The sequence below is a fragment of the Brachyistius frenatus genome, unplaced genomic scaffold, assembly GCF_029030835.1.
Source record: "Brachyistius frenatus isolate BFR_SWC_R1_liver_20210118 unplaced genomic scaffold, ASM2903083v1 Contig_350, whole genome shotgun sequence".
Lineage (NCBI taxonomy): Eukaryota > Metazoa > Chordata > Actinopteri > Embiotocidae > Brachyistius > Brachyistius frenatus.
This window is the reverse complement of record NW_027210949.1, coordinates 222,816-245,702: the sequence shown is the minus strand read 5'-3', so window position 1 is coordinate 245,702 and position 22,887 is coordinate 222,816. Positions and strand designations below refer to the sequence as shown.

At 42.8% G+C, this 22,887-nt stretch overlaps 4 protein-coding genes across 9 annotated transcripts in view; 2 read left to right on the top strand and 2 right to left on the bottom strand.

The window, feature by feature from the left end:
• The window catches only part of LOC138636074 (CAP-Gly domain-containing linker protein 4-like), a 31,190-nt gene extending 22,688 nt beyond the window's left edge, over window positions 1-8,502 (bottom strand). For 2 of the 6 annotated variants that reach the window (XM_069723910.1, XM_069723908.1), the window contains exons 1-5: window positions 5,404-5,652; window positions 4,603-4,749; window positions 3,519-3,658; window positions 2,910-3,003; window positions 2,508-2,669 (exon numbers count right to left, since the gene is read on the bottom strand). In XM_069723910.1, coding sequence (XP_069580011.1) covers window positions 2,508-2,669; window positions 2,910-3,003; window positions 3,519-3,658; window positions 4,603-4,749; window positions 5,404-5,440 — 580 coding nt within the window. In that variant the 5' untranslated portion in view covers window positions 5,441-5,652. Of the gene's footprint in view, window positions 1-2,507; window positions 2,670-2,909; window positions 3,004-3,518; window positions 3,659-4,602; window positions 4,750-5,403; window positions 5,655-8,416 lie in introns of those variants that run through there. The other 4 variants (XM_069723909.1, XM_069723907.1, XM_069723911.1 and 1 more) reach the window with 4 other exon arrangements.
• A 2,511-nt stretch (window positions 8,503-11,013) lies between these two features.
• On the top strand, window positions 11,014-12,714 carry cimip5 (ciliary microtubule inner protein 5). Its single transcript, XM_069723926.1, has 3 exons — window positions 11,014-11,279; window positions 11,460-11,499; window positions 11,828-12,714. Exons 1-3 carry the CDS (start codon window positions 11,053-11,055, stop codon window positions 12,074-12,076), a joined length of 516 nt encoding a protein of 171 aa, XP_069580027.1. The 5' UTR covers window positions 11,014-11,052; the 3' UTR covers window positions 12,077-12,714.
• An 807-nt stretch (window positions 12,715-13,521) lies between these two features.
• On the top strand, window positions 13,522-19,346 carry slc66a3 (solute carrier family 66 member 3). Its single transcript, XM_069723901.1, has 7 exons — window positions 13,522-13,748; window positions 15,899-15,981; window positions 16,451-16,520; window positions 16,639-16,696; window positions 17,108-17,228; window positions 18,051-18,092; window positions 18,881-19,346. The coding sequence occupies exons 1-7, from the start codon at window positions 13,600-13,602 to the stop codon at window positions 18,979-18,981; spliced, it is 624 nt and encodes a 207-aa protein (XP_069580002.1). The 5' UTR covers window positions 13,522-13,599; the 3' UTR covers window positions 18,982-19,346.
• Window positions 19,347-19,445: 99 nt separating this feature from the next.
• The window catches only part of rock2a (rho-associated, coiled-coil containing protein kinase 2a), a 40,228-nt gene continuing 36,786 nt past the window's right edge, over window positions 19,446-22,887 (bottom strand). The window contains exon 32 of the mRNA XM_069723900.1: window positions 19,446-21,181. Coding sequence (XP_069580001.1) covers window positions 21,178-21,181 — 4 coding nt within the window. The 3' untranslated portion in view covers window positions 19,446-21,177. The remainder of the gene's footprint in view (window positions 21,182-22,887) is intronic.

Sequence of the window (22,887 nt, the reverse complement as noted above, 5' to 3'; positions counted from 1 at the left end):
GGCCGAAGGCAGTCAGCAACAGTCATGAACAGGGCTGCCATCAGTCTCTCTGTATTTATATCGTCATGCCGGAACCCCTCAGGGTCAGATCCTATTGTTAAGTGGACAATTATATGGTATATACAGCGGTGTGAAAAAGTGTTTGCCCCCTTCCTGATTTCTTATTTTTTTGCATGTTTGTCACACTTAAATATTTTAGATCATCAAACAAATTTAAATATTAGTCAAAGATAACAGAAGTAAACAAAATGCAGTTTTTAAATGAAGGTTTTTATTATTAAGGGAGAAAAACAATCCAAACCCACATGGCCCTGTGTGAAAAAGTGTTTCCCCCCTAAACCTAATAACCGGTTGGGCCACCCTCAGCAGCAACAACTGCAATCAAGCGTTTGCGATAACTTCCAATGAGTCTTTTCCAGCTGTGGAGGAATGTTGGCCGACTCATCTTTGCAGAGTTGTTGTAATTCAGCCACATTGGAGGGTTTTCCAGCACCAACCGCCTCTTTAAGGTCATGCCACAGCATCTCAAGAGGATTCAGGTCAGGACTTTGACGAGGCCACTCCAAAGTCTTCATTTTGTTTCTCTTCATCCATTCAGAGGTGGACTTGCTGGTGTGTTTTGGATCATTGTCCTGCTGCAGAACCCAAGTTGGCTTCAGCTTGAGGTCACGAACAGACGGCCGGACGTTCTCCTTCAGGATGTTTTGGTAGACGGTAGAATTCATGGTTCCATTTATCACAGCAAGTCTTCCAGGTCCTGAAGCAGCAAAACAGCCCCAGACCATCACACCACCACCACCATATTTTACTGTTGGTATGATTTTTCTGAAATGCGGTGTTACTTTTATGCCAGATGTAACGGGACACACACCTTCCAAAAAGTTCAACTTTTGTCTCGTCAGTCCACAGAGTATTTTCCCAAAAGTCTCGGGGATCATCAAGATGTTTTCTGGCAAAAATGAGACGAGCCTTAATGTTCTTTTTGCTCAGCGGTGGTTTTGGTCTTGGAGCTCTGCCATGCAGCCATTTCTGCCCCGTCTCTTTCTTATGGTGGAGTCATGAACACTGACCTTAACTGAGGCAAGTGAGGCCTGCAGTTCTCTGGATGTTGTCGCGGGGTCTTTTGTGACCTCTCGGATGAGTCGTCGCTGCTCTCTCGGGGTAATTTTGGTCAGCCGGTCGCTCCTGAGAAGGTTCACCACTGTTCCATGTTTTCTCCATTTGTGGATAATGGCTCTCACTGTGGTTCTCTGGAGTCCCAAAGCTTTAGAAATGGTTTTAGAACCTTTTCCAGACTGATGGATCTCAATTACTGTCTTTCTCATTTGTTCCTGAATTTCTTTGGATCTCAGCATGATGTCTATCTTTTGAGGATCTTCTGGTCTCCTTCACTTTGTCAGGCAGGTCCTATTGAAGTGATTTCTTGATTGAGATCAGGTGTGGCAGTAATCAGGCCTGGGTGTGGCTAGAGAAATTGAACTCAGGTGTGATAAACCACAGTTAAGTTCTGTTTTAACAGGAGGGGGCAAACACTTTTTCACACAGGGCCATGTGGGTTTGGATTTTTTTTCTACCATTAATAATAAAAACTTTCATTTAAAAACTGCATTTTGTGTTTACTTGTGTTATCTTTGACTAATATTTAAATTTGTTTGATGATCTGAAACATTTAAGTGTGACAGACATGCAAAACAATTGGAAATCAGGAAGGGGGCAAACACTTTTTCACACCACTGTATATGGCACACCTCTGGTAAAATGTAAAGGGTTCACTCTGAAAGTGCTGTTTTTAAAACTGAATATATCAAGTTAAGACTTCAGTTATTACAATCAATAATCACAGCCAATAGCCACTTGCATGCAATTACAAAGGAATCGTCTTTTCTATTGTTACAAAATACAGGATTCTGATATACAATGTAATACTGCTGTAAAATACAAGTGTGATGGTTAAAATCAGTGAAGCTTTGTTTTAGGCCTCGTCTCTGTGCTCACCAAGTCAAGGACCTGCTTTAAGAAAGACAGCAGTATACAATGCTTTTCCCTTTATCATCAACAAGGCTTCAGCTGCTGAGTAATGATTTTCAGAAATTGGACACCATTCTTGTGTGAAATGAGTGATAATCAAAATAAATGTGATCAATCTGCAGTAAATTCCTGCTGACACTGTCCAAGTCTGTTTATACTGCACACAATGAGTTGCCAGTACGTACACTTAATTTATCTGGAGCAATCAACTTGTGCTGTAAATAAAAAGTGAAGGACAAAATTTAGCACGCACACAATTCAGCAGCACAAACTCCAGCCTCCGTAGAATACAATGTCGTCGTGGATGTAGTGAATGTGGCTGCACCTAATTAACTGCAACTCAGCGTGTTTACCACGGCGAAAAGATAAATTAATGAGCCTTAAATCCCCTCTGCAGTTGGTTTTGAATACGTTCGCCCTGTGCTTCGCTGCCGAGGCGACCTTCCCTCCGTCTTCTCTGGCTGCAGCTGTGCTCTCACCTGCAGGTTGGGAGGCCAGCAGCACCACACGGATAAGCTGGGGCACGTCGAAGTAAGCTGCGTAGTGCAGAGCCCTCATGTTCGTCCAGCGTGAGCGAAGGTTGGGATCGGCACCCAAAGCGAGGAGCCGGTGGGCAAAGCTGGCCGCCGTCTCTGCATCACCTTCAGACCAGAGGAGAATATATGAGTGTGCTGGGAGGGGGGTGTAGTAACAGACAGTACGTCAGCGCTAGAGACTGTTTTTAAGAAGTGGCTGATAAATAACAGTGCTTACAGAGTTACAGGATTATGTTCAGTGGTCCGAGTAGCAATAAACTAATACACGGAGAAGCCAGAGTACATACGTGTACACATTGACAGCGCAGCCGAGAGAGTTCGTTCAACACCCCTGTCAATACTAACCGATGCCCGGCGCCCCGGCCTTGCAGCAGTAGTGCAGGAGGCTCATATCTGTCAAACCGTCTCGATCATTCACACCGCAGCCTCTCTTTAGGATCTGTGCAAAGACAAGATATGTGCCACTGAGGCCTCGGCGTCTCTGTGCAGAAATAATACATAACAGGCTATAAAGTGAAACTCGGGGAAGGCCACTGATCTGATGAATGACAAGCATGCTGGGCCTCTCATAACTCTGGTCACCCTAACGTTTGGGGAAGAATTGTTGCGCAAACTGACATTGAAATGAGGCGTTTACTTCTCAGGGGTCGCAGTTACTAAGTGAGAGAAAGTAATTGACTGCTTTTACCCTTGAGATGAGTTCTTCCCGCACTATTTACTGCATTGCAGCTACTTTGTGTAACTCAGAGAAGAGGTAGTTTTGGGGTGCGTTGGCAGGGACTCCGCTAACAACTACAAATCAGACTTTTTTTTTTTCATTCTTAAGTATTCTGGTGTTTTGGCTGATATTGTGGCTACGATGAAAATCAAAGCAGACAGAGACAGGCTGTACTGAGGGAATTAAGCAATATCAAAGCGCATTGAGGACAGTTTAAAAATACTGAACTGTGTCACCTCATTGCCGATGACGTGGACATTCTTCTGAACTTGGGGCACCCACTGCCTGAGGACAGCAAACAGCTCTGGTATGGTGGTGCTGGGGTCCAGAAGAACCTCCCTGCACTGCGGCTCGCTGGGGTCAAAGAAGGAGAACTCTGGAGGAGGTGACGGGCACAAATATGACGCATGTTAACTGCAACTGAAGCTTTCTGGTCTTTTTTTCTCCTCCTGCCTGTGCAACGTGGAGACAGCATGCGTGAAGCTCTGCAGCACAGAAACGCATTTAATTTCTACAACAGACTGTTCAATCGATTCAGTCAAATTGCTAATCTTAGGAAATGCCCTTGCAGTGGTTGAAGAGGCGAATAAAATCAGATGTGACAGTGGATGGCATGCTGTAAAACAAATGAAGCATTAGAGGACCCGACTCAGGCTGAAAACGAATGGCATTCGCTGTGAAAGGCCAAAGAAAACACTTACTGTGTAATCTAACAAGCATCAAACCGGCTGCATTCGTGTTGCTCGGTGTATCTGTTTAAAAGCTCCTTCGGTTAATTCGGGACCACGTGGTTTAATCCATGATACTCTGGGAAGAGCATTAGCACTCACTTTCTAAACCGATACGGTTTCATGTTTAGGAAAAATGACTGCACAAGATAACAAAGTCAAACTGTCACTGAAAAATGTATCCGTTTTTTGTTTTGTTTTTTTTTAAATCTGGGATCATTAATTTATGTTAATGCAAACTAACAAAACTTGTGTTTAATTCTTCATAATATTCAGAATGATGATATGACAAAACGAGTCGGCTCGGTGATTCACAACAAGTTTCAGGATCTTCATCATCATCATCCCAGATTCTAATTTTACCCTTTGCATCATGATTTGTCTTCACTACTGCACTTATCAAATGGTCAGCAACCATAATACAGTTTTTAATACGTCATCTCTCCACCGTGACGTCGACCACATGATCAGACAGACGGGGGAGTCTTTTCACCGTCGGTTGGCTGCTGCCCGTGGGCTCGTTCACTAGCCCGAAATGCGACGCTGCGCCAGTGTGTGCAGGTGGTGAATGTGTGCACGTGTGGACGCTCACCACAGTCACTCGGCATGGGTGCAGAGGCCACCTGGTGGATAACCGGCCGCTGATGAGACGAGAGCCTGGTGTGGCAGCCGAGGACGGTGTCCCCTTCAACAGGCTCCGAAACATCCTCCTTTGTCATCTCCCCCTCAGGGCCCGGGGCTGCAACAATATTAGAAGAACTATTCTGAGAAACCCAAGTAGGTCTAATCTCTTAATAAAAGCAGAGAGACTGCACCGAAGCTCTCAGTTGACCTGGCAATGAAATCCAGTATCCAAGTGCTCAACTAGAAATCGCACCTCGTGTGCACAGTACAAGACCATAAGAACTGCTGAGGCAACATGATGTCAATAACATGGGATGTTGAGCTCTTTGGCAATTATACAAAACAACACGTGACCATGTGGAGTATGGTAGAGAACTACATGGTTGAAGGTTATAAGTGAATCAACAGGATTATCTGAGATACAGGCCCAGGGATTATACACTGAAGACACGCGTGTTTGGCTCAAAATTCATTTTTAACCGCCCAAAGACAAACCGCAAGGTGACTTGGTTTTAGATTTTCTGAACATATGATGAACTACTAGTCGAATCTTGAAACACAGGAAATCAAGAGGGCAAACAGGAAGCTGTGAAAAAGGAACAACCCGCAAGAGGCTGAACTAGAAGCGCGCACGCACACACACACACACACACACACACACACACACACACACACACACACACACACACACACACACACACACACACACACACACACACACACACACCTGACTCTGAGCCTAAAATCTTCCCAACCAACCAACACTCACTGTCATCTTCTTTATCCTCTTTCTTGTTGATCTCCATGAGAGCTTCCCAATTGACCTATAGGCTAAAAAAAAAATCAAGATACAGAGGCCGGGTCCAGTCGACCATCTCACCAAAATCCTTCCCAAAATAACTGCCAAACACATTGACTGCCCCCCTCCTCAATCTCCAATAGCACTGCCACTCTGTGATTAGACCCTGTTGATCCCCTGACTCCCAGGTCCAGGAGCTATTTACAGCCTGCAGACTTTCAAGCCACGGTGTTCTCACTTCTGACTCCCCCCCCCTCCTCCCTCCCTCCCTCCCCTCCCTCCCCCCCCAGGCTGGAACGTCACTCTCACTTTCCAGTGTTGTGCACTGCTGACCCCGCTGCCATGTCATCTGACTATCGAGCCATAGGACCCACAATGCAGGGAGTGTGGCTGTAGGGTGACAGTGCAAACAAACACAGTGCAAAAAGGGCAGCGGAGCGGTGGCGGTGATTAGGAGGACTGTCGGTCGCCATGAAGGCCGTCGTCCGATTCCCCTTGACAGCAAGCATTCGGCCTGCCACGTGACTGATTCCCCAGCAGCTACAGGAGAGGGTATCACTGTCCTCCACATACGCATCGTTACCCACTCGGGGTAAAAGGGGGGAAAAAAACAACCTCAACGGCCTAACAGGGTTATATCATCAAAAAAAAACGTTTTAAAAACGAAACACTGATGCCGCCTCAAACCAAAAGGGAAAAAAAAAAAACATTTTTAAAATGTTGCAAGAAGCAAAAGAGCATTAATTCAATTCAATTTTCTGCATGCAGCACCAAATCACAACACAGGTTATTTCACGGCACTTAACACACATTAAAGTCCTTCCAGCAGAACTTTACAGCGTCGTCCAGAGAAACACAACAATTCAACAGTTCACACATAAACTAAGAGGGAAAAACTCCTCTTTAAAAGGGAGAAAAACCTCCAACAGAGGGACGGAAAAACAGGAAGGAACCTCCGACAGAACCAGGCTCCGAGGTGGAGAGCATCTGCCCCGACCGGTCGGGGTGAGGGCATCGTATTTCATAATAAACAAATGATTTAAAAAGTGGCTGCCACTCGTAATGTTAATGGCGACTCCATTCACCTCAAGTGAAGGTTATCATCTATTTTCTGGAGCCCGGCTGAGACTGGAGTTTTGTGGCCAATGCTGACACCAACATTTTGGAGTAAAACAAATTTGATATCAATTTATCAGCTGATATCCTTTATATATTCTGTATGTACAGTTTTATATTAACACACTTTTTTTTTTTTTTGCAATGATGTCTCCCATGTGGTTATCAAACACTTGTGACAAAGATACGGAACTGAGGCGGAATATTTTACAGTTTTCTTTTCCAACGCACACAAATCGAAAAATGTCTAATTGTCCTCAACGATCTTTTACGGCATTAAGTTGCGCGAACAAAGTTTTCACACCGTCGCACATCAGCCGAAACCCAACGTATCGGTGACAGGCCGATATTTACCGCGGCATTTAGTAGCACGGGATACAGAGAACAGAAACAGCAAAGATAAAACTCTACTAACAATATAACCAAGACCACTTTTAAAATTAAATCCAGGACCGGTTCGCATTCACCAGCGCACGTGAGAGTTCCTTCGCGAGATAATAGTTCACAAATATCAGTCCCACCGATCGACATCTGATGTCGTAATCGAGGTTCAAATGAAGAACCTCAGGTGAGCATCACGCGCAGCAGCACCGGCACCGGATGCGGATTGTTTTCCGGCATCTCTTACAGAACAGAGGGAGGATGTTAGAAGAGGCTTGGAGGCTGTATTTTATTAACTACAAACATTTTTGTATAAAAAAAAAAACTGTGGAGAAAAAGAAATACCTCTGTGACAAGTGTACATTTAAAGATGCTTGAAATGATCTCAGACGAATAAAAAAAAGAAGAAGCACAAACTGGATGTGATTATTTCTACTGCCTAATATCATTTCTCATTTTAAAACCAATTGTCCCGCAATTTATGAGGCCGGAAAGTGAGATGAGAAATGACTTACTTACGAGCACTCGGACGTCACCGGCTGGCTGTCCCGGGGTCAGAGGACTTTGCAGCCAGCGTGCCACTTGGGACAACGGCCTACTTTTGCAATAAGCCTCTCTTTGTTTATGTCGCCCGCCGTGACGTCACCGTCCTCCCCCCCCAGAGCTGCAGCTGACTTGAGGACACCGACACACCAGCAGTGTTTCATTTGGCCTGATCACACACACCTCCTGTCGTTCCTATTAAAAACGTGCAGCAGCTCCACCTTTCTGCCGTCGACTCCACCTGCACGTCAGAAAGCACCTGTGGGCATCCCAACCACTCACTCTGCAGTCACAAACAAAACCTCCTCCACCTTCGTGGCTTCACAGCTTCTTAACAAACGTGATGTGGTTGAACAGATTATGAATATCTGTTTGTAATCCGGTCTGTGACCCTTCATCCGAGGCTACCACCAACACCACCAACCCCTCCCTCCGCTCACGTGTTCGTAGCCGCGGAGGAAACAAACTACAGCTGTTCACCTCATCCTCCCCCAAAAAAACAAAAAAAAACACCACCTTAATTGATTTTTTTTTTTTTTACCATCAACTTCGTCTGTTAATACAACAGTTATTAGACCTAGCACAGTTAGCCGGTTAGCACGTGTTCAAAAAAAAAAAAAAGCCGGCTCGTGCTCCGCAGCAGGTAAAAAGCACACCTTGTGACGTCACGTCCGAGCTCACGCTTCGTCCCGAGGACGCAGCAGCAGCTGCTTCAGTCGTGTGACGCGGAAAAGTTTGCGAGGAGGAGCCCCCTCACCCCCCCTTTTCTCTCCCCCTTTCTCTCCCTCCCTCCGTCCCGTTAGCTCCACGGAGGTAACGGGGATGTTGGCGTGGGCCAAACGGTTTCTGGCAAATTAAAAACGCATTTGGCGACTAGAAATGTAAATAAATATCTCGTCAGGTCGGTAAAGGTGTGTAAAAAAAACCCACATGAAGCGTTTACCTTCACCTCGCTGATGGTTCCGATTGGTTCCTGGAGGAACTGGCTGGAGAGCCAGCAGCGGGATTCATTTCCGTCACTCTCACTGAAGTAACTTCCGCTGGCGTTTGGGCTTCAGAATAAAGGCGCTTATTGCACAACTTCCGGTCTTCAAAATAAATGTAATTCAACTACATCTTTTATTGAAGCCGGGTTAAAAAAAATAAAAAATAAATCTATACTCTGCATGATAATAAAATTCAATGTTAACAGTTTGAATGTTAGTGTTGTGTAATTCGGATTAAAAAAAAAAAAAAAAAAAAAATTCAGATGAAATAATCCGCCAAATTTCCAGATCTTGAAATAATTCAAAAATAATGTCAGAAATCCTGTCATACACACATTCTCTGAAGAACATTTTATGATTCAGTTGCAGAATTCACAATTTCTCCTCAGACAAAAACACTGTTTTATTAATTAATGAATTAATTAGATATTAACGCGACGCTCACTTTGCTGATTTACACACACAAAGCAATCAATAGAGGCGACTCTGAGACAGAGGATGCAACGTCATGCTCGAAGGTAACAGCTCGGTGGAACAGAGGTTTTAAATTTTAAATCCAGCAAACCTCCCCAGTCTGGTGGGATGCTTAAATGTATATATTCACACAGGCCACAATTTAGTGACGTTTCGCTGAAAAATGCTGTTGTTTACTGAACCTGGAGAATCTTTTCTAACTCTCTTTAAATTATGAAACGATGACCTCGTACCTCTGCACATCAAGTCCACAGATAATGACCAGTCATCACGATGCAACAAATTTGGAGCGCATTTGCATAAAATATGTTCGTTTGTAGGAGCAGACGAGGTCAGAGGAGCCTTGGCAACGTGTCACTCTTCCCTAATCGTGTCCCCAACACCACCAACCAGATGTTCGGCATCAGTTGATCCGATTGGACAGGATGTTCGTCGGGTGGGGAAGTCGTCACAGGCGCAAGAAAAGGCCCCGAGACGCTGCCCTGCCTGACCTCCACGGAGCTGAGCCACATCACATCTGGAACCTCTGCTTGTTTCTAATCGGCGCTTTTTGCCACGTTAAAAAAAAAAAAAAAAGTTACAAGCAGCGTACAGAAAAGCAACACTGACGAAGACAGATGAGAAGGGAAGACAGATCAGATTCACGTCACCCGAGCTCCGTCGGGTATTTAATCAGATACTCGACGATCTAACGAGACGCCGGATCAAATGTTAAAGACAGAAAGATTATTTCCTCTGTGGGAGGCCTGAACTCAAGATGTGTGGCAACGACATCCAAGAAAATGAGCAGAAAACCCCTTAAAAGATTCCATAAAGTGGCTCCTTGAACAAAATTCATGTATGAATTAAAAACAGCTCCTCGCTCTAATAAATATGACCCTGAGTTACTTTTAAAATTGTGGCGACAAAGTGACTCCAAATATAATTGAGTAGATTTTAGGTACTAAACTTTGAATAAAATGTACTGAATATCCAAACAAAACAAATTAAACACATGTTAATGAAAGCAACAGTTAAAGTGTGTTGGATTTACTGCTAGTGTGTCAAACAATGAGCCTGCAACTTAAAAATATTAAGTAAATACAAATCAATTGCTTGAGAGATGTATTTATATTTATATTATCCAAATTAAATTATATCCACTAAATATCTGGTGCATATTGATTAAATGCTGTTTTTCTCTGCAATTAACAGGACATGTTTCGTTCTCTCTGCATGTTTAGGAATCGGTGATGAATTGTGTGTATTATTACACTGTGAGATACTGAAACCTGCTTCAGTTGTTTTAAAGTATTTTAAAGCAACCAGGTTAACACGAACCTCCAGGCAGGCTGAGGAAAGCCTGTCGGTGGACGGTTCTCTGTGTTTCCAACAGACTGAACTTCTGCCTCTTACTGTGAGGATTTCTACCAGCTCTGCCGCTGCGAGCATCACATTCAAACTCCTCTCTGACTCGCTTTGCCCGTCTTTTCCTCCCCCCAGCGGTGGTTGAGGGACGTGATGCAAGTATTTCTCATAACGTTTTCACCGTCGTGCATCGCCTCGCGTCTCCCCCGAGGGCCGAACTTCGGCGAAAGCCTCGGCGAGGGTGGAGAGTCTGCAGCGAGACGAGGGTGAAGGAGAAGGACTGCGAACAGAGAGCGAAGAACACGGTGCATCGTGTTCTGGAGGTTCTGAGTTTGAAGAACCGCATGAATGAAAAGCTGGCAGAAAGGCTTTTTCTACTCTGGTAAAATGAAAATAAAACATCGAACTTTATGTGCATCTTCCTAGTTATTATTTTGAAGGGGCCCTGACCCGATGGTCCACGCGAACAAAATGTCCAATCTTCCAATAGACTTACTGTCAAAAAGGGCCATTAAATACAATATTCTAAATTCTGTATGTAAATCTTGGGACTGTTTACACATTATATTGTGGAGCTCTTGTTATTTGCTCTCGGCCGGTGAGAACAATGTACAGCCGCTCAACCGTATCCATGGAAACGTAAACAGACCAGCAGTGATTTCTCCCCCTCACTCCTCAGACCGGCGCTCAAACCACCATTCGGTCCATTCTTCAACAAGTCGACTCGGCTCAGTTTCACGACCTGTATTCATTTTTAATCCCAGCCCCCAGAATGGATTTGAACAACGTCAGGCGCTTGTCCTCGGCAGGTTACCGCTCACCAGAGAGACTGAATGGGAGCAGGACGACGACGACGACGACGCAGCCGGCGGACGGCACAGAAAACACAGGAGGGGGAACTGCACACGTGGTGCCAAACCCGGACAGGACCGATGCCGTTAAACAGGACCAAGCGTGGAAAGAGTTGGTGTGGAGAGAGAGGAGAGGAGCCCTGGAGTGGTGAGTACGAACAGATTGTCAAACTCAAAAGAAAAGGTCTCGTCAAAACAAGAAAACTCTATTTCTAACGGGTGGTGGTTACGAAATCTAATAACGAAGTCAGTTTTAAGTCATGGCAAGTTATTAGTTCAAAGGTTATTGAAGCTCAACAGATGTAACCAATAGATTCTGGTCCAACAGGGAGAAGAACTGGAGCTTTCTCAGGAACTATGATCAGATGGTGAGTAAACTGTGAGCTACTGTTCTGCTTTGGAAATAAGGCTTACTTGAAAAGAAAATCTAAATATATTAGTTAATTTGGCTAAATAATGTTCAAACTGCCGGACACTGGGGATGTGCACTGAATTTTGTTTGTTTTTTTACTTATACCTAACCAATGATGTCACTCCTAGAAATCCTGTACGGTGGTTACTCAACCTGAATTTGCCGTTTATTAAAGTTTAGAACAGTTTTATTATAAAAAAAAAAATAAAAAGCATCACAACAAGCCATCTGTGACAGCCATTATACGACATGCAGCTGTGACATTACCCCCTGTGTGTTTGCAGGGACAGCTGAGGTCAGAGGAGCCTCAGCCCACCAACGTGTCACTCTTCCCTAATCGTGTCCCCAACACCACCAACCAGATGTTCGGCAGCAGACTGTCCACTCCGCTGGGGAGGGAGTTGATCCGATTGGACAGGATGTTCGTCGGGCGGGGAAGTCGTCACAGGCGCAAAAAAGGCCCCGAGACGCTGCCCTGCCTGACCTCCACGGAGCTGAGCCACATCACATCTGGAACTTCTGCTTGTTTCTAATCGGCGCTTTTTGCCACGTTTAAAAAAAAAAAAAAGTTACAAGCAGCGTACAGAAAAGCAACACTGACGAAGACAGATGAGAAGGGAAGACAGATCAGATTCACGTCACCCGAGCTCCGTCGGGTATTTAATCAGATACTCGACGATCTAACGAGACGCCTGATCAAATGTTAAAGACTATAAAGGCCCGTGAACCGTTGTGGTGTCTCAGGGACACCCGAGAAAACAAGCAGACAACTTAAAAGCAAGTAAAAAGTGGCTGTAGATCCTCGATAACACAGAGAATCAGACTGAGAATCTCTGTCTGATTCTTGTAGTGTGTATTTTATTTTGTGATCAAATTGTTGTTGTTTTTTTGTTTATTCCTAAAATGACTGTTACATGTTTCCAGGATATCTAAGCCATATTTTCCTGGTGGCGCCGTGAAGTTACATCCAGTTTATTTGATGAAGATGTAGCGTCCGCCTGCACTTTGTGCGAATAGCAGCACTTCTCAGGTGATTTTTCCACCGGTGCCTTTGAATGCCATTATGGATATTTTAACGTCGTTATAAATCACTGTCCCTTTGTTTAAATGTGAAGGAAATTGCTGGACCCCAATAAATTTGAAAAACATTTTAGTTTAAGAGAATTTGGATTTTGCTGCTTAATAACAGTCAATGTCTCCTCGGAATAAAGGTTTTCCATTAAAGTGTGTGTGGACTGAATTCGTGTCGTTATGCTGCAAGTAATAGATAATGCCAAATGTCTAATCCACACAGCAGATTATAAAATATTAATCTATTTTAAAGACTAAATTAGAAATAATTCCGAGAGAGGCTTCGAAGCTTCTCATCACGTTGCTGCAGAAATGACTTTGTTCAAATGGGTCTTGCAGGGTTTTGTTGGGGGGTGCAGGCTCATTTTAAATGAGAAGACAGGTGGAGCATTTACAGTGCGGGTGGTGCCAGACTGGATCGGCGGGAGGGACGCTCCGCCTGTTGTTGGTTGTTCCGTTTGCGGGAGAGTTCGTGTTGGTGTTAGGATCGGGGATGAAGATGGGTGTCGATCATTTTAGAAAATCCACAATCACGAGAAAGTCGACTTTACAGAGTGCGTCCTTCCGCCTGATCCAATTTAGCGCCGACCATTTCAGTGGATGTACGCGGAAGTGAGAAAAGATGCCAGCTGACAGGAAACAAACAAGTCGCCGCGTTGATAAAGGAAATAAAACAACTCTGCCTTCAAAATAATAGCATGCCTGTATCTATTGATGCATAGTTTACTCAAATAAGATATTTTTAGACTTTCAATGGAGTCAGTATTAAGCTTATTTACTTTTAAAAAGTATTTTCCTCCCGACCTAAATATTCTGGCACGATTACAAATGACGCATCAGATTTATTTTGAAGGTTTGAAACGGAAATCATTTTTAAATTCAAGCATCCTGACGGTGCAGCGTCGGCAGCATCCTGGCAGCTCGTTATTTGCAACGACTCTTGTCAATCCGAAGTTTCTGTTTTTTTTGTGATTTCCATCTGGACATGATGCAGTCCGACGCGTTTTTACACGTCGCCAACTTCAGCACGCTGTTTGCGTGCATGGTGCTGAAGTTCCCGCAGATCTTTGCACTGATCCGGGCGAAATCTACGACCGGAGTCAGCCTCAACAGCCTGCTGCTCGAGCTGATCGGGTACAGATGTGTTGTTGTTTTTTTTAATTTTTGGAATAGGCTGAATACTGTTGTTTCATATGAAAAGTGTGCAGCTCATTGGCACACACAAAATAATAATAATAAATAAAGATGAGTTGTGACCGGTGCGGTGAGGCGCACTGTGCATTAACTCACTGATGCCTGCGGAGTAGTGATGTGCTGCCTTTCCTGTTTCTCATCGGTTTCATTTCATGTGCAGAGAAAACAGCCACGTTTCCAAACTCTGTTCAAAAAAAAAAAATCATCAAATTAAACCACCATCTGTCTTTTATTTATTTATTTATTTTTATAACACGTGTGTTATTTTTATTTTTTTTCTATTCCTTTCTACTTAACTGAACAAAATTGCAAAATCAGTTTTTGGTTTTTCTTTTAGATTTAGCGTCATATGGGACATGAGGACACACACACACAACTGACGAAGCTACCTTATAATGAAAACATAATCCCACCAGGAGGGCTTAACACTGAACAATCGTGCTTTGTTCACACAGCTGGGGATATTGAGGACATTAGATCTGTGTGTCTGATGGTAAATCAGTGCACTGGATTAGTTTAAGAACTACACTTGTGGAGCAGGAAGTGGTGTCCCTGTCTGTTTTAAAGCTTTTTATCTGAAGAGTCCCTGTTGGGCGAAAATAAGCGTTTCTGTGTCTTCTCTGTGTCCATGTCTCTCCTAAATGTCAGTAGTGTGCCGGTGAGCGATGGCCTGCTGTCATTGTGCATGCAATAGTGAAAAAGCAACAAAAAAATATATATATATATAAAAATAAACGTCCTTTATAAATAAGCTCTATCAACCTGAAGGACTCAGCATGGCTGCAATGCAGAGAAGCTTCTCCTTGATCGCTGGCGGGAATCAGTCGCAGATTTGGCATTTTCACCAGTGGAAAATTTAAAAAAAAAAACCACTTCACGTGCAGTATTTGACCGCAGTTCAAAGGTAAAATAAGCTTTATTTAATAACACCATCCTGGATGATGTCAGCTGGCGCTCCGATTTCATTCATCGTTACGTCTGACTGAGAGACGACTTCACAAATTAGAGGTTTTTTTCATACTTCCCCCCCCAAAAAAACTGCCCAAACTTAATGAATCTGCTTTTCTGTCAACACATACAAGCCATCACGGGCTGCATCACCGGTGATGTGGCAAATTGATTTTTTTTTTTTTTTTTTTTTTCATAACTTCATTAATGATTCAATTTAGTGCAGCTGTCTCGAGCAGCAATTTGACATCACAAATATGTGAAGGTTGGGGTTGTAGCTTCAGCTTAAATGTAATCAATATCATTTTGATGGTTTCTCATTGCAGCAGCTTCACTTCGTATTAGTTTCTCAGCGATCACCTGCTGTGCACGTAGGGATTTAACCCGTATACCAGAGCCTGATTTCACAAGATGATATCGGCCTGTCATAAATCAACCGGTATTGGCGTATATGTTGACAGTAGTGCCGACATACTATCTTTTTTTTTTTTTTTTTTTACAGAGCATAATGCTTAAAAGTAATTTAATAAACTGTTGCATTTATGTGTGTTTGTTTAGTTGTTTTTTTAATTTCTGATTATTACATTCTCAGTGAACTTCTCACTTTCAGTACATTGATGTCAGTGTGGACAATAAAGTTCATCGTTAAACTGTAAAATATCCGACCTTCATTATCTTTACCGCAAGAGTTTGATAACCAAATTTTGGTTAAGCAATATCAGATTTTTATTTTTATTTTTTGTTACCTTCTTAATACTAGTATAAACTCCAGTATCGGTCGGTCTCTGTTTACGTTTGCGTCCAACTGCATGTTGGCTTGATAAACGGGACCTTCAGCTGTTGCGCTGCAGAATTTCTTTTTCACTGAAGACTGCGACTGTTTACTCATCATGTTTGCTGAACATATTTAACCAAGCTGCTCCTGTAAAGGAATAAATGAATGAACTTCCTGTTACTGAACTACAGTCGCCTGTAAGTTTGCTGACATGTCGAGCGAATCTCTTCCGACTGCTTCAGGCTTTGAGAGATCTGCTTTTGTTCCAAGCCCTGTTTTGTTTTTCCCTTCGACATCTTTTAAATGTCTTAATCATTGCTGAATATTATAATACATAATCAATAACCTGACACCCTATGTTTTACAGGTTCATTGTTTTTGTAACATACCAAATGTACTATGACTACCCACCTCCAACATACCTGGAATATCCCATCCTCATCACTCAAGGTAAGTCATCTCATCCTGTCACGTTCATTTATGTCTTGCTGTCATTTTTTATTTAAGAAAATGTGTCATTTATTTCAGATTTTCTGCAGAATTAATCTTCTTGACCGTGACCCTTTAAATATTTGATCATTTGGTGTTAATGCCTCGTGCTCCTCTCTTCAATCACACTAACTTGCCTGCAAGCTTAAGCAGGAAAATGTATTTTAAATATTCAGCTTAATATTAAAAGTACTCAATGCAGAGAAACAGCAACTTAATATGTTGTTAGATTATTAATCGTGCATTAATATCAAATCTTAAATTTGACTGCTGTAGTTGGCCGTTTTTTACGTATTTTGTAACTTTGATAGCTACTCAGAAAGCGAGGGGGTCTGAATACTTCCTGAAGCGACGGTGTATCAGGGAAATGAAATGAAAGTCAAACACAGTCCTAAGTGGGACCAGATCTAACACCGCCCTGCGTCCTCAGACTTCATTCTCCTGCTCCTGATTCTGCACTACAACGGCCGCCTGCGGCACAGCCTCGTCTACGCCGCGCTGTATCCTTTCACTTTCTAGTATCGATGGATGGGAACATGTTCACTTGACGTTAAAGAAAATCAATGAGCCGTTTGCCTTTTTGTGCCTCGTGTTGCTGCCTTAACGTACTGCGTTCAGGTTTGTCGGCGGCTGGAAGCTCCTCACGGTGGAGAAGTGGATCATAGATCTGGCCATGGTAATAAAGCAGTTAAACATTAATCATAAGTCACAGTATATGCGACAGAGTAAGAAAAGAAAGGGAAAAAAAAGAAAAGTGGCACGTTATCATTCAGGAGTAATGAGGCGGAGATTTGAGGAGAAAGTTATCCAGACCTCATTTCACCTGCTGTACCTCAGAAACATACCCAGACCTTATAAATGCCAAAACGCTCTCTTTGTTTAATGAGATGAAAATGTCTTCAGGCATTTTCCATAGAAACAGGTGAGAACAGTGATCCTGCAAGTGACACACCCCCCCCCCCCCCTTAAAGTTTAAGATAATGGAAGTTTTGTAAAGTGTTTGAAACTTTTTTCTTACCTTAATTGTGGCGTTCAACCTGTCATGTTATGACAGCATGTGTCTGTCTGACCTCTGCTGTCTCCTCAGAGTTTGTGCACCTTCATCAGTGCAGCCAGTAAGTTTGCCCAGCTGCAATGCCTGTGGAGGTCGAAGGACGCGGGGCAGGTTAGCGCCCTCTCCTGGGGTTTGGCCACCTACACGTGCATAGGTGAGTGGAAACGAAGTAGTCCTCAGTGTTTCCCGCCTTTACATTTTGGTTCAAATTCAATTCAAGGACTTCAGAGAGATTTATCATAATGAAGTTCATTGTATAAAAAGCATTTTCAATTGTTTTGTAGTGGCTGTGTTGCATTTCTCAACCCAACACTTATACTAGGAAAAGGAATATGACAGATTATATGTAGTAGATGCTGATATCATTTAAATCTGACCACTTTGAGGCAGCAAAAACAAGCTGTAAACACAACAGTGACACACTGTATAATCTTATCATATCAAAGTTTTGCTTTTAGCTGTTTTTGGTCTCCACCGTCTCACAAGGGAAATATCTGCCTCTGCAGCTGCTAACTGCTGTTTAAGCTCACTGACTACAATCACCTACTTTTCCTGTTTGTTGGTGCACATGGTAAAGTAGCCAACTGATTTAACAGCTGAAAATGGCACTAAGATTTGCAGCGGCAGTAAATACAAAAAGCAAAGCAAGGAGCTAAAAAACTAAAGTGTAATCCAGATCTGTGATACCAGAAATGCACAAATGGTCAAATAAAAGTCTGGTACTATTCTCCGAGTAAATCCGTCTGACACTTGTGTTTAGAAATCCTTCACAAACTTAATCCATCCAACCAGTTTTTAAGTGCTTATAAACTCGCCTCCCTGAAGTACTGTTTGCGTTTCAGTTCCTGAATATGTATGATACTATTTACTCGGCTCCTAATTTAATCAATTAGCAATTCAACGCCTCATAAATTAAATATCAGACGCTCTGTTGGATAACGAGGATGTCATTAACTCGGCTTCCTCTTTGTTTCAGCGCGGATTTACACCACCACGGTGACAACTGGAGACATGCAGGGTGAGTCAGTCTGAATCGCAAATAAGGAATATTTAATGAAGTCTGTAAACATTTCAGAAGGAAAAAGATTTGTTTTCTAAGTCACTTCCATCGTGGTGTCAAATGAGGATTTTCTTTGGTGGTTTTTATGGGGAATCTTGGTGTGCGCTTAGAGACTCACATTTCATCAGAGGGCTGCTTGACTACAAACAACACAGCCATATTATTATGTTGTTGTTGTTTTGCATTTATTTGTGGTCTGTCTACTTTTAAAATGAGCTTTGTGACTTTTTGACAAGAAATGTTCACGTCAACCGGAGGCCTCCTGACCACTTTAAGCACCTGGATCTGATCAGTGATGTGTCTACGCATCAAAGTCAAACTAATTCTACACAACGTAGGAAAGTACTCAGTCGGGACTGTCATTCCTGTCTTCACATAAACTCAGGTTAACGTGAACCAGGCTGCTGAAAAGAGGAAATTCTGTTGGTAATAATTGCCAACTTTGAAGCCAAATGAATGTTTTAAACAGGAAGTGAGATTAGATTTATGAGTTATTTGTATTTTTTTCAATATAAAGAATCCCATTTTCTGCTGATGTCTCACGATCTTCTGCCGTGAATGAAACTGATCTCGTATCTCTCGTGGTACATCTTCTAAACCGCAGATCTTTGAGTGATCGGTATTCATTCAGTATTTATAAATAAAGCGCTACTTTACCGAGACGATTCACGCCAAAACATTTTTCATCAACTCGGTTGTTTCCGTCTCGCCATCTCGGTTGTAATAACGTCTCCCGCTCGTCACAGTTCTGGTGCGGTTCGTCGTGATGACCCTGCTGAACCTGTGGGTGCTGTTCACCGTGCTCTTCTACCAGAGACGCAGAAGCAGATCCAACAAGGACGACTAACGTCTTCAGAGTTGCATCGTGGAGCTGACTGAAGTTCATTCTTCACATTTTGCTGCATCAGTCATTAAAACAACGGTTATCTTAGCAGCTGTTGCAAGACTTTTTTTACATGTTTTTTTTTTTAACTCGGTATTAAATCCACACATTTTTTTCCTCTGACATTCCAGTGTGTAAAAATGAACCTGTAATGAGAACAAATGCTTCTTTATACTGACTGAACAAAATACTCATATTTGATAGTACAACTGAGATCGTCCTACTCAGGATAAGAAATACTGTATTTTAAAAAGCTTTTATAAATGTGAAGTTATTTTATGAACTATTTTAATAAACCAAACATTCTTCCAATTTGCTTATTTCAGTGTTATTCATGAATTTTTTTTTTTTTTTTTTTTTTAAATCACTCAACTTGTGCAGCTCTAAAGAATTTACAGCATCCAAGACAGAGAAAAATAATCCAAAACCAAAAGGCACATCCATGTCTTTATTGTTGAAGTGGTTATTATTATAGAGCTGTTTGGTAGCAAACATGCAATCTGGATGTAGAGCCCTTAAATACAAAGTGGACAAGGCTGTATAAATAATATAATGTGCACTGTATGGCATGTAAAATATATACTGTGTATATTTATATGTATAAAACATGCTTCTTGGGTAAAGGAGAGAGCACACACACGCACGCACACACACACACACACACACACACACGCACACACACACACACACACACACACACACTCACAGAGTTTACTCTCCACCTGCTATAAGTCACATACACACAACGAAGTGTCCAAACTCTGAGTCTGGTTACTTTTAATACAAAAATATCAGGACAAACACTTTTAGAAAAACTTTGAATGGTATAGTGCTGCTCAGTACTTGACTGGTGGATCAGGATATGATTGCATACCTTCATTGTTTCTGCTTCTTACTGGTGAACTTCCTCTCATTTCTACATTTAAGGCTGAATAAAGAAAACAAAATGACATTTGCTTGTAGGCGGTGGCCTGCAGGGTGACGGCACTCGAGCGCGAGGTCCTGAAAAAGCAAACGCATGCAAGTTCACTCAAGAGGAGTTGGTGATGAAATAAAAAGGGGGCTTCAGTCAAGTATATTTGGATACACGTAATACAATGCCTGTGTGTCGTCTCTGGTGACGCCCAGATGTACATTCAAAGCAACAAAAGGAGCTGAGCTCGGATCAGAGAAGCATTAACGGTGCACCCCTTGGATTCAGTAAACATTAACCCCTCAGAACTGACAGTGCAGGTTTGTATTATGGGATTGTGAGGATCTCGTGTGCGGCCCCCCTCCGTCTAATGCCGTCCGACGAACCGGTGGTTCAGAGCGACGCCCGAGTCAGAAAATCTGAATAAGAGGCACTCAAGGAATTATTTGCTCAAACCCAGGAGGGATGTGACACTCCCTCCCCGCCTGAATGTCCTTCCAACAAGTCACAGCTCATTTGCTTAAGTACCTTATTCAAGATCCTGTGACCCCCGCGGACACGCACCTGAAAGCAGAACTGTGTGGAGCAAAGAAGCTACAATCATTATGGTAAAGAGCTTGAAAAGTACAGACCCTCCATCCAGGATCAAGTTCAACAACCTCAGCTGTGGGTTTTTTTAAGCTGACAAAATACAGAAATCTTCTGAGTGTAGTGTTCCCCATTAAACCCTTCATAATCATTAAACACAAGAACGTCCTTTTTTTTTTTTTTTTTTTTTTTGGCCACAAGAATCCCCCAAGGTGACGGCGAGGAGTTGTCCTGTCGGGTCCTTCAATCAGACCGTGTGTCCTGGTGAGAACTGTTGAGGTAAAGTTTCATCCCCTCGTGGCCGGCCTCAGTCACGCCTACGAGAGTTCTCCTCTGCTGTGCGGGGGCTGAACGAGCCACTCCAGCCACGGAGACACCAAATCGCTCCGGCCGAGGACCCCAGAGAAGACTTTGACTTCTGTGTTTACGAGCCGCCCGGTTTGTAAGTGTCCGGGATACAAAGTTGAACAGAGAGGGGGAAGACAGACTTTGTGACTCTCAGAGGCTTGAAGCAGGGCGGGGGGGGGTGGGGGGGGGATGCGTGAAGTGATGTTGGAGTTCAGTGTGCTGATCTGCAAACAGAGCTTTGTATACAGTCTTTGATTTAGGAGGAAACACACCCCCGCCACCTCGGAGATGCACCACACTGCCGAGCAAGGTTAACTGGAGGAGGAGAGACAAACAGAGGCAAGGTTAATCTCACTAAATATTTCATGTTATGTCTGGAAGATTGCACTGTGATTTAATGGTACGGTGAAGTCATCCTGTTGCACAACTGTCAAACCAAGGCTGCGGCTGAACTTCAGACAACAGGAGAGACGATCCTGGATTTTAGAACCTTTTGAACTCCGGGCTACTTTCAGGGCGATTTCACTACCTTCACTTTTAAGCTCATGTCTTGGTCATTGTTGAGGCTCCCCATTCATGCTATATATTCATGCTAGTACACTCAAGGCCATCAAATCTGTCATTATTTAAGTTGATAATACTTAAAGAGATTTTGTACATTAACCTTTATATCAAGGAACATTTTTTTATTTCATCTTGTGAAATTGGTATGTTTCTACATGTATCTCACCAGCAAATATTGTCAGTGGCGATATCTTTTCATAGTTGAGTAGGGGAGATTGTCTATAAGCTGACAATATCAGAACCATGTTTGTGTGACACTGTGTGACTCGGCAGTTTAAAAAAAATATATGTTTAGTGGATAATGGAAAATAAATGTAATGAATGACTCCGTGTGACCAGGAACCCAAACCAGGGACTCGCTGGTTTATTTAGATATTCAGCATTTTATGAAGCGACCAGGACTTTGAGAATTATTCAATTAAGAGTAGAAGGGGAGGTGGAGATGGTTCATGCTTCATGCAGAGAGTAATGATGACGCAACTTCAATTATCTTTGCAAACGCCTGGTCGTACAGCACAGATTGGACATTTTGGAAAGTTCAGGTTGTCCAGTTTCACAGGATCAGCATTACATCTCTGTGATGAATAATCGCTGCGCTATTTTACTGACAAGAGGAGCATGTTTGAATGCACTTTGCGTTCATCGGATTCTAAGAGTTAAATGTTTCCCGACATTTATTTTAAATCAAAAATCTAAAAAAAAAAAATTTGCGTAACTTTTATTCGTTTTATAGCACAAATAATATGAAATAAATATATACATTTGAACCTTTTTTCCTGATATACAAGATGATAAGAGTCAAGTCGCATTTGGACCAACTATGCCCAAGTCCCGCTTTGGTATAAAGTGATAATGTACCTAGTATATCAAATAAATACAACCCATGATAGTCTAAGATATCTTAGATCCATACATCTGCTTCAATTTCCACCCATTGGAAAAGTGATCCCAACTATGAGATGAACGGATCCCAAAACGTCCATGTGTATTCACCACCTCAAAGTGCCAACAACAAAGTGGTAAACAAACATAGACACACATTCAGGATCTGAGTCAGCGCAAAGGAAGAAGCCGACGGGAGAAGTCGTCATTGGTAGTCAGTGACTACCGGAGTCTTCTCGACTCATTTTGATGCCATTTGACCTGCGAGGGCTGACGTTAGAGGAGGTAACGTCACCAGGGGGGGAGACAATTTTAAAATGGAGTTAACAGGATAATGTGACCAGTGAGCAAATGACATCAGATGGTGGACGTGATAAGAGACGTTTTTACAGTTCCACCACACAAACGGCATCCTGCTTCTCCTGTTTTTTTTTCATGGTCGGCACTGCACAGCACACACTGCACACAGTGTTACCATATGTGGTCATCAGAAATGTATAGAGGAACAATCATCATCGATATCATCCAACGCCCAGTGCCAGTCCTGAAGACTGAAGTCCTCCAATCTGAAAGGG

Excerpts from the sequence above, each read along its gene's own strand:
- cimip5 (XM_069723926.1), top strand. The coding sequence starts at position 11,053 with ATGGATTTGAACAACGTCAGGCGCTTGTCCTCGGCAGGTTACCGCTCA. Across the intron at positions 11,280-11,459 it reads AGGAGAGGAGCCCTGGAGTG|GGAGAAGAACTGGAGCTTTC; the intron begins GTGAGTACGAAC and ends CTGGTCCAACAG. Across the intron at positions 11,500-11,827 it reads TCAGGAACTATGATCAGATG|GGACAGCTGAGGTCAGAGGA; the intron begins GTGAGTAAACTG and ends GTGTGTTTGCAG.
- slc66a3 (XM_069723901.1), top strand. The coding sequence starts at position 13,600 with ATGATGCAGTCCGACGCGTTTTTACACGTCGCCAACTTCAGCACGCTG. Across the intron at positions 16,521-16,638 it reads AGCCTCGTCTACGCCGCGCT|GTTTGTCGGCGGCTGGAAGC; the intron begins GTATCCTTTCAC and ends TACTGCGTTCAG. Across the intron at positions 18,093-18,880 it reads GACAACTGGAGACATGCAGG|TTCTGGTGCGGTTCGTCGTG; the intron begins GTGAGTCAGTCT and ends CGCTCGTCACAG.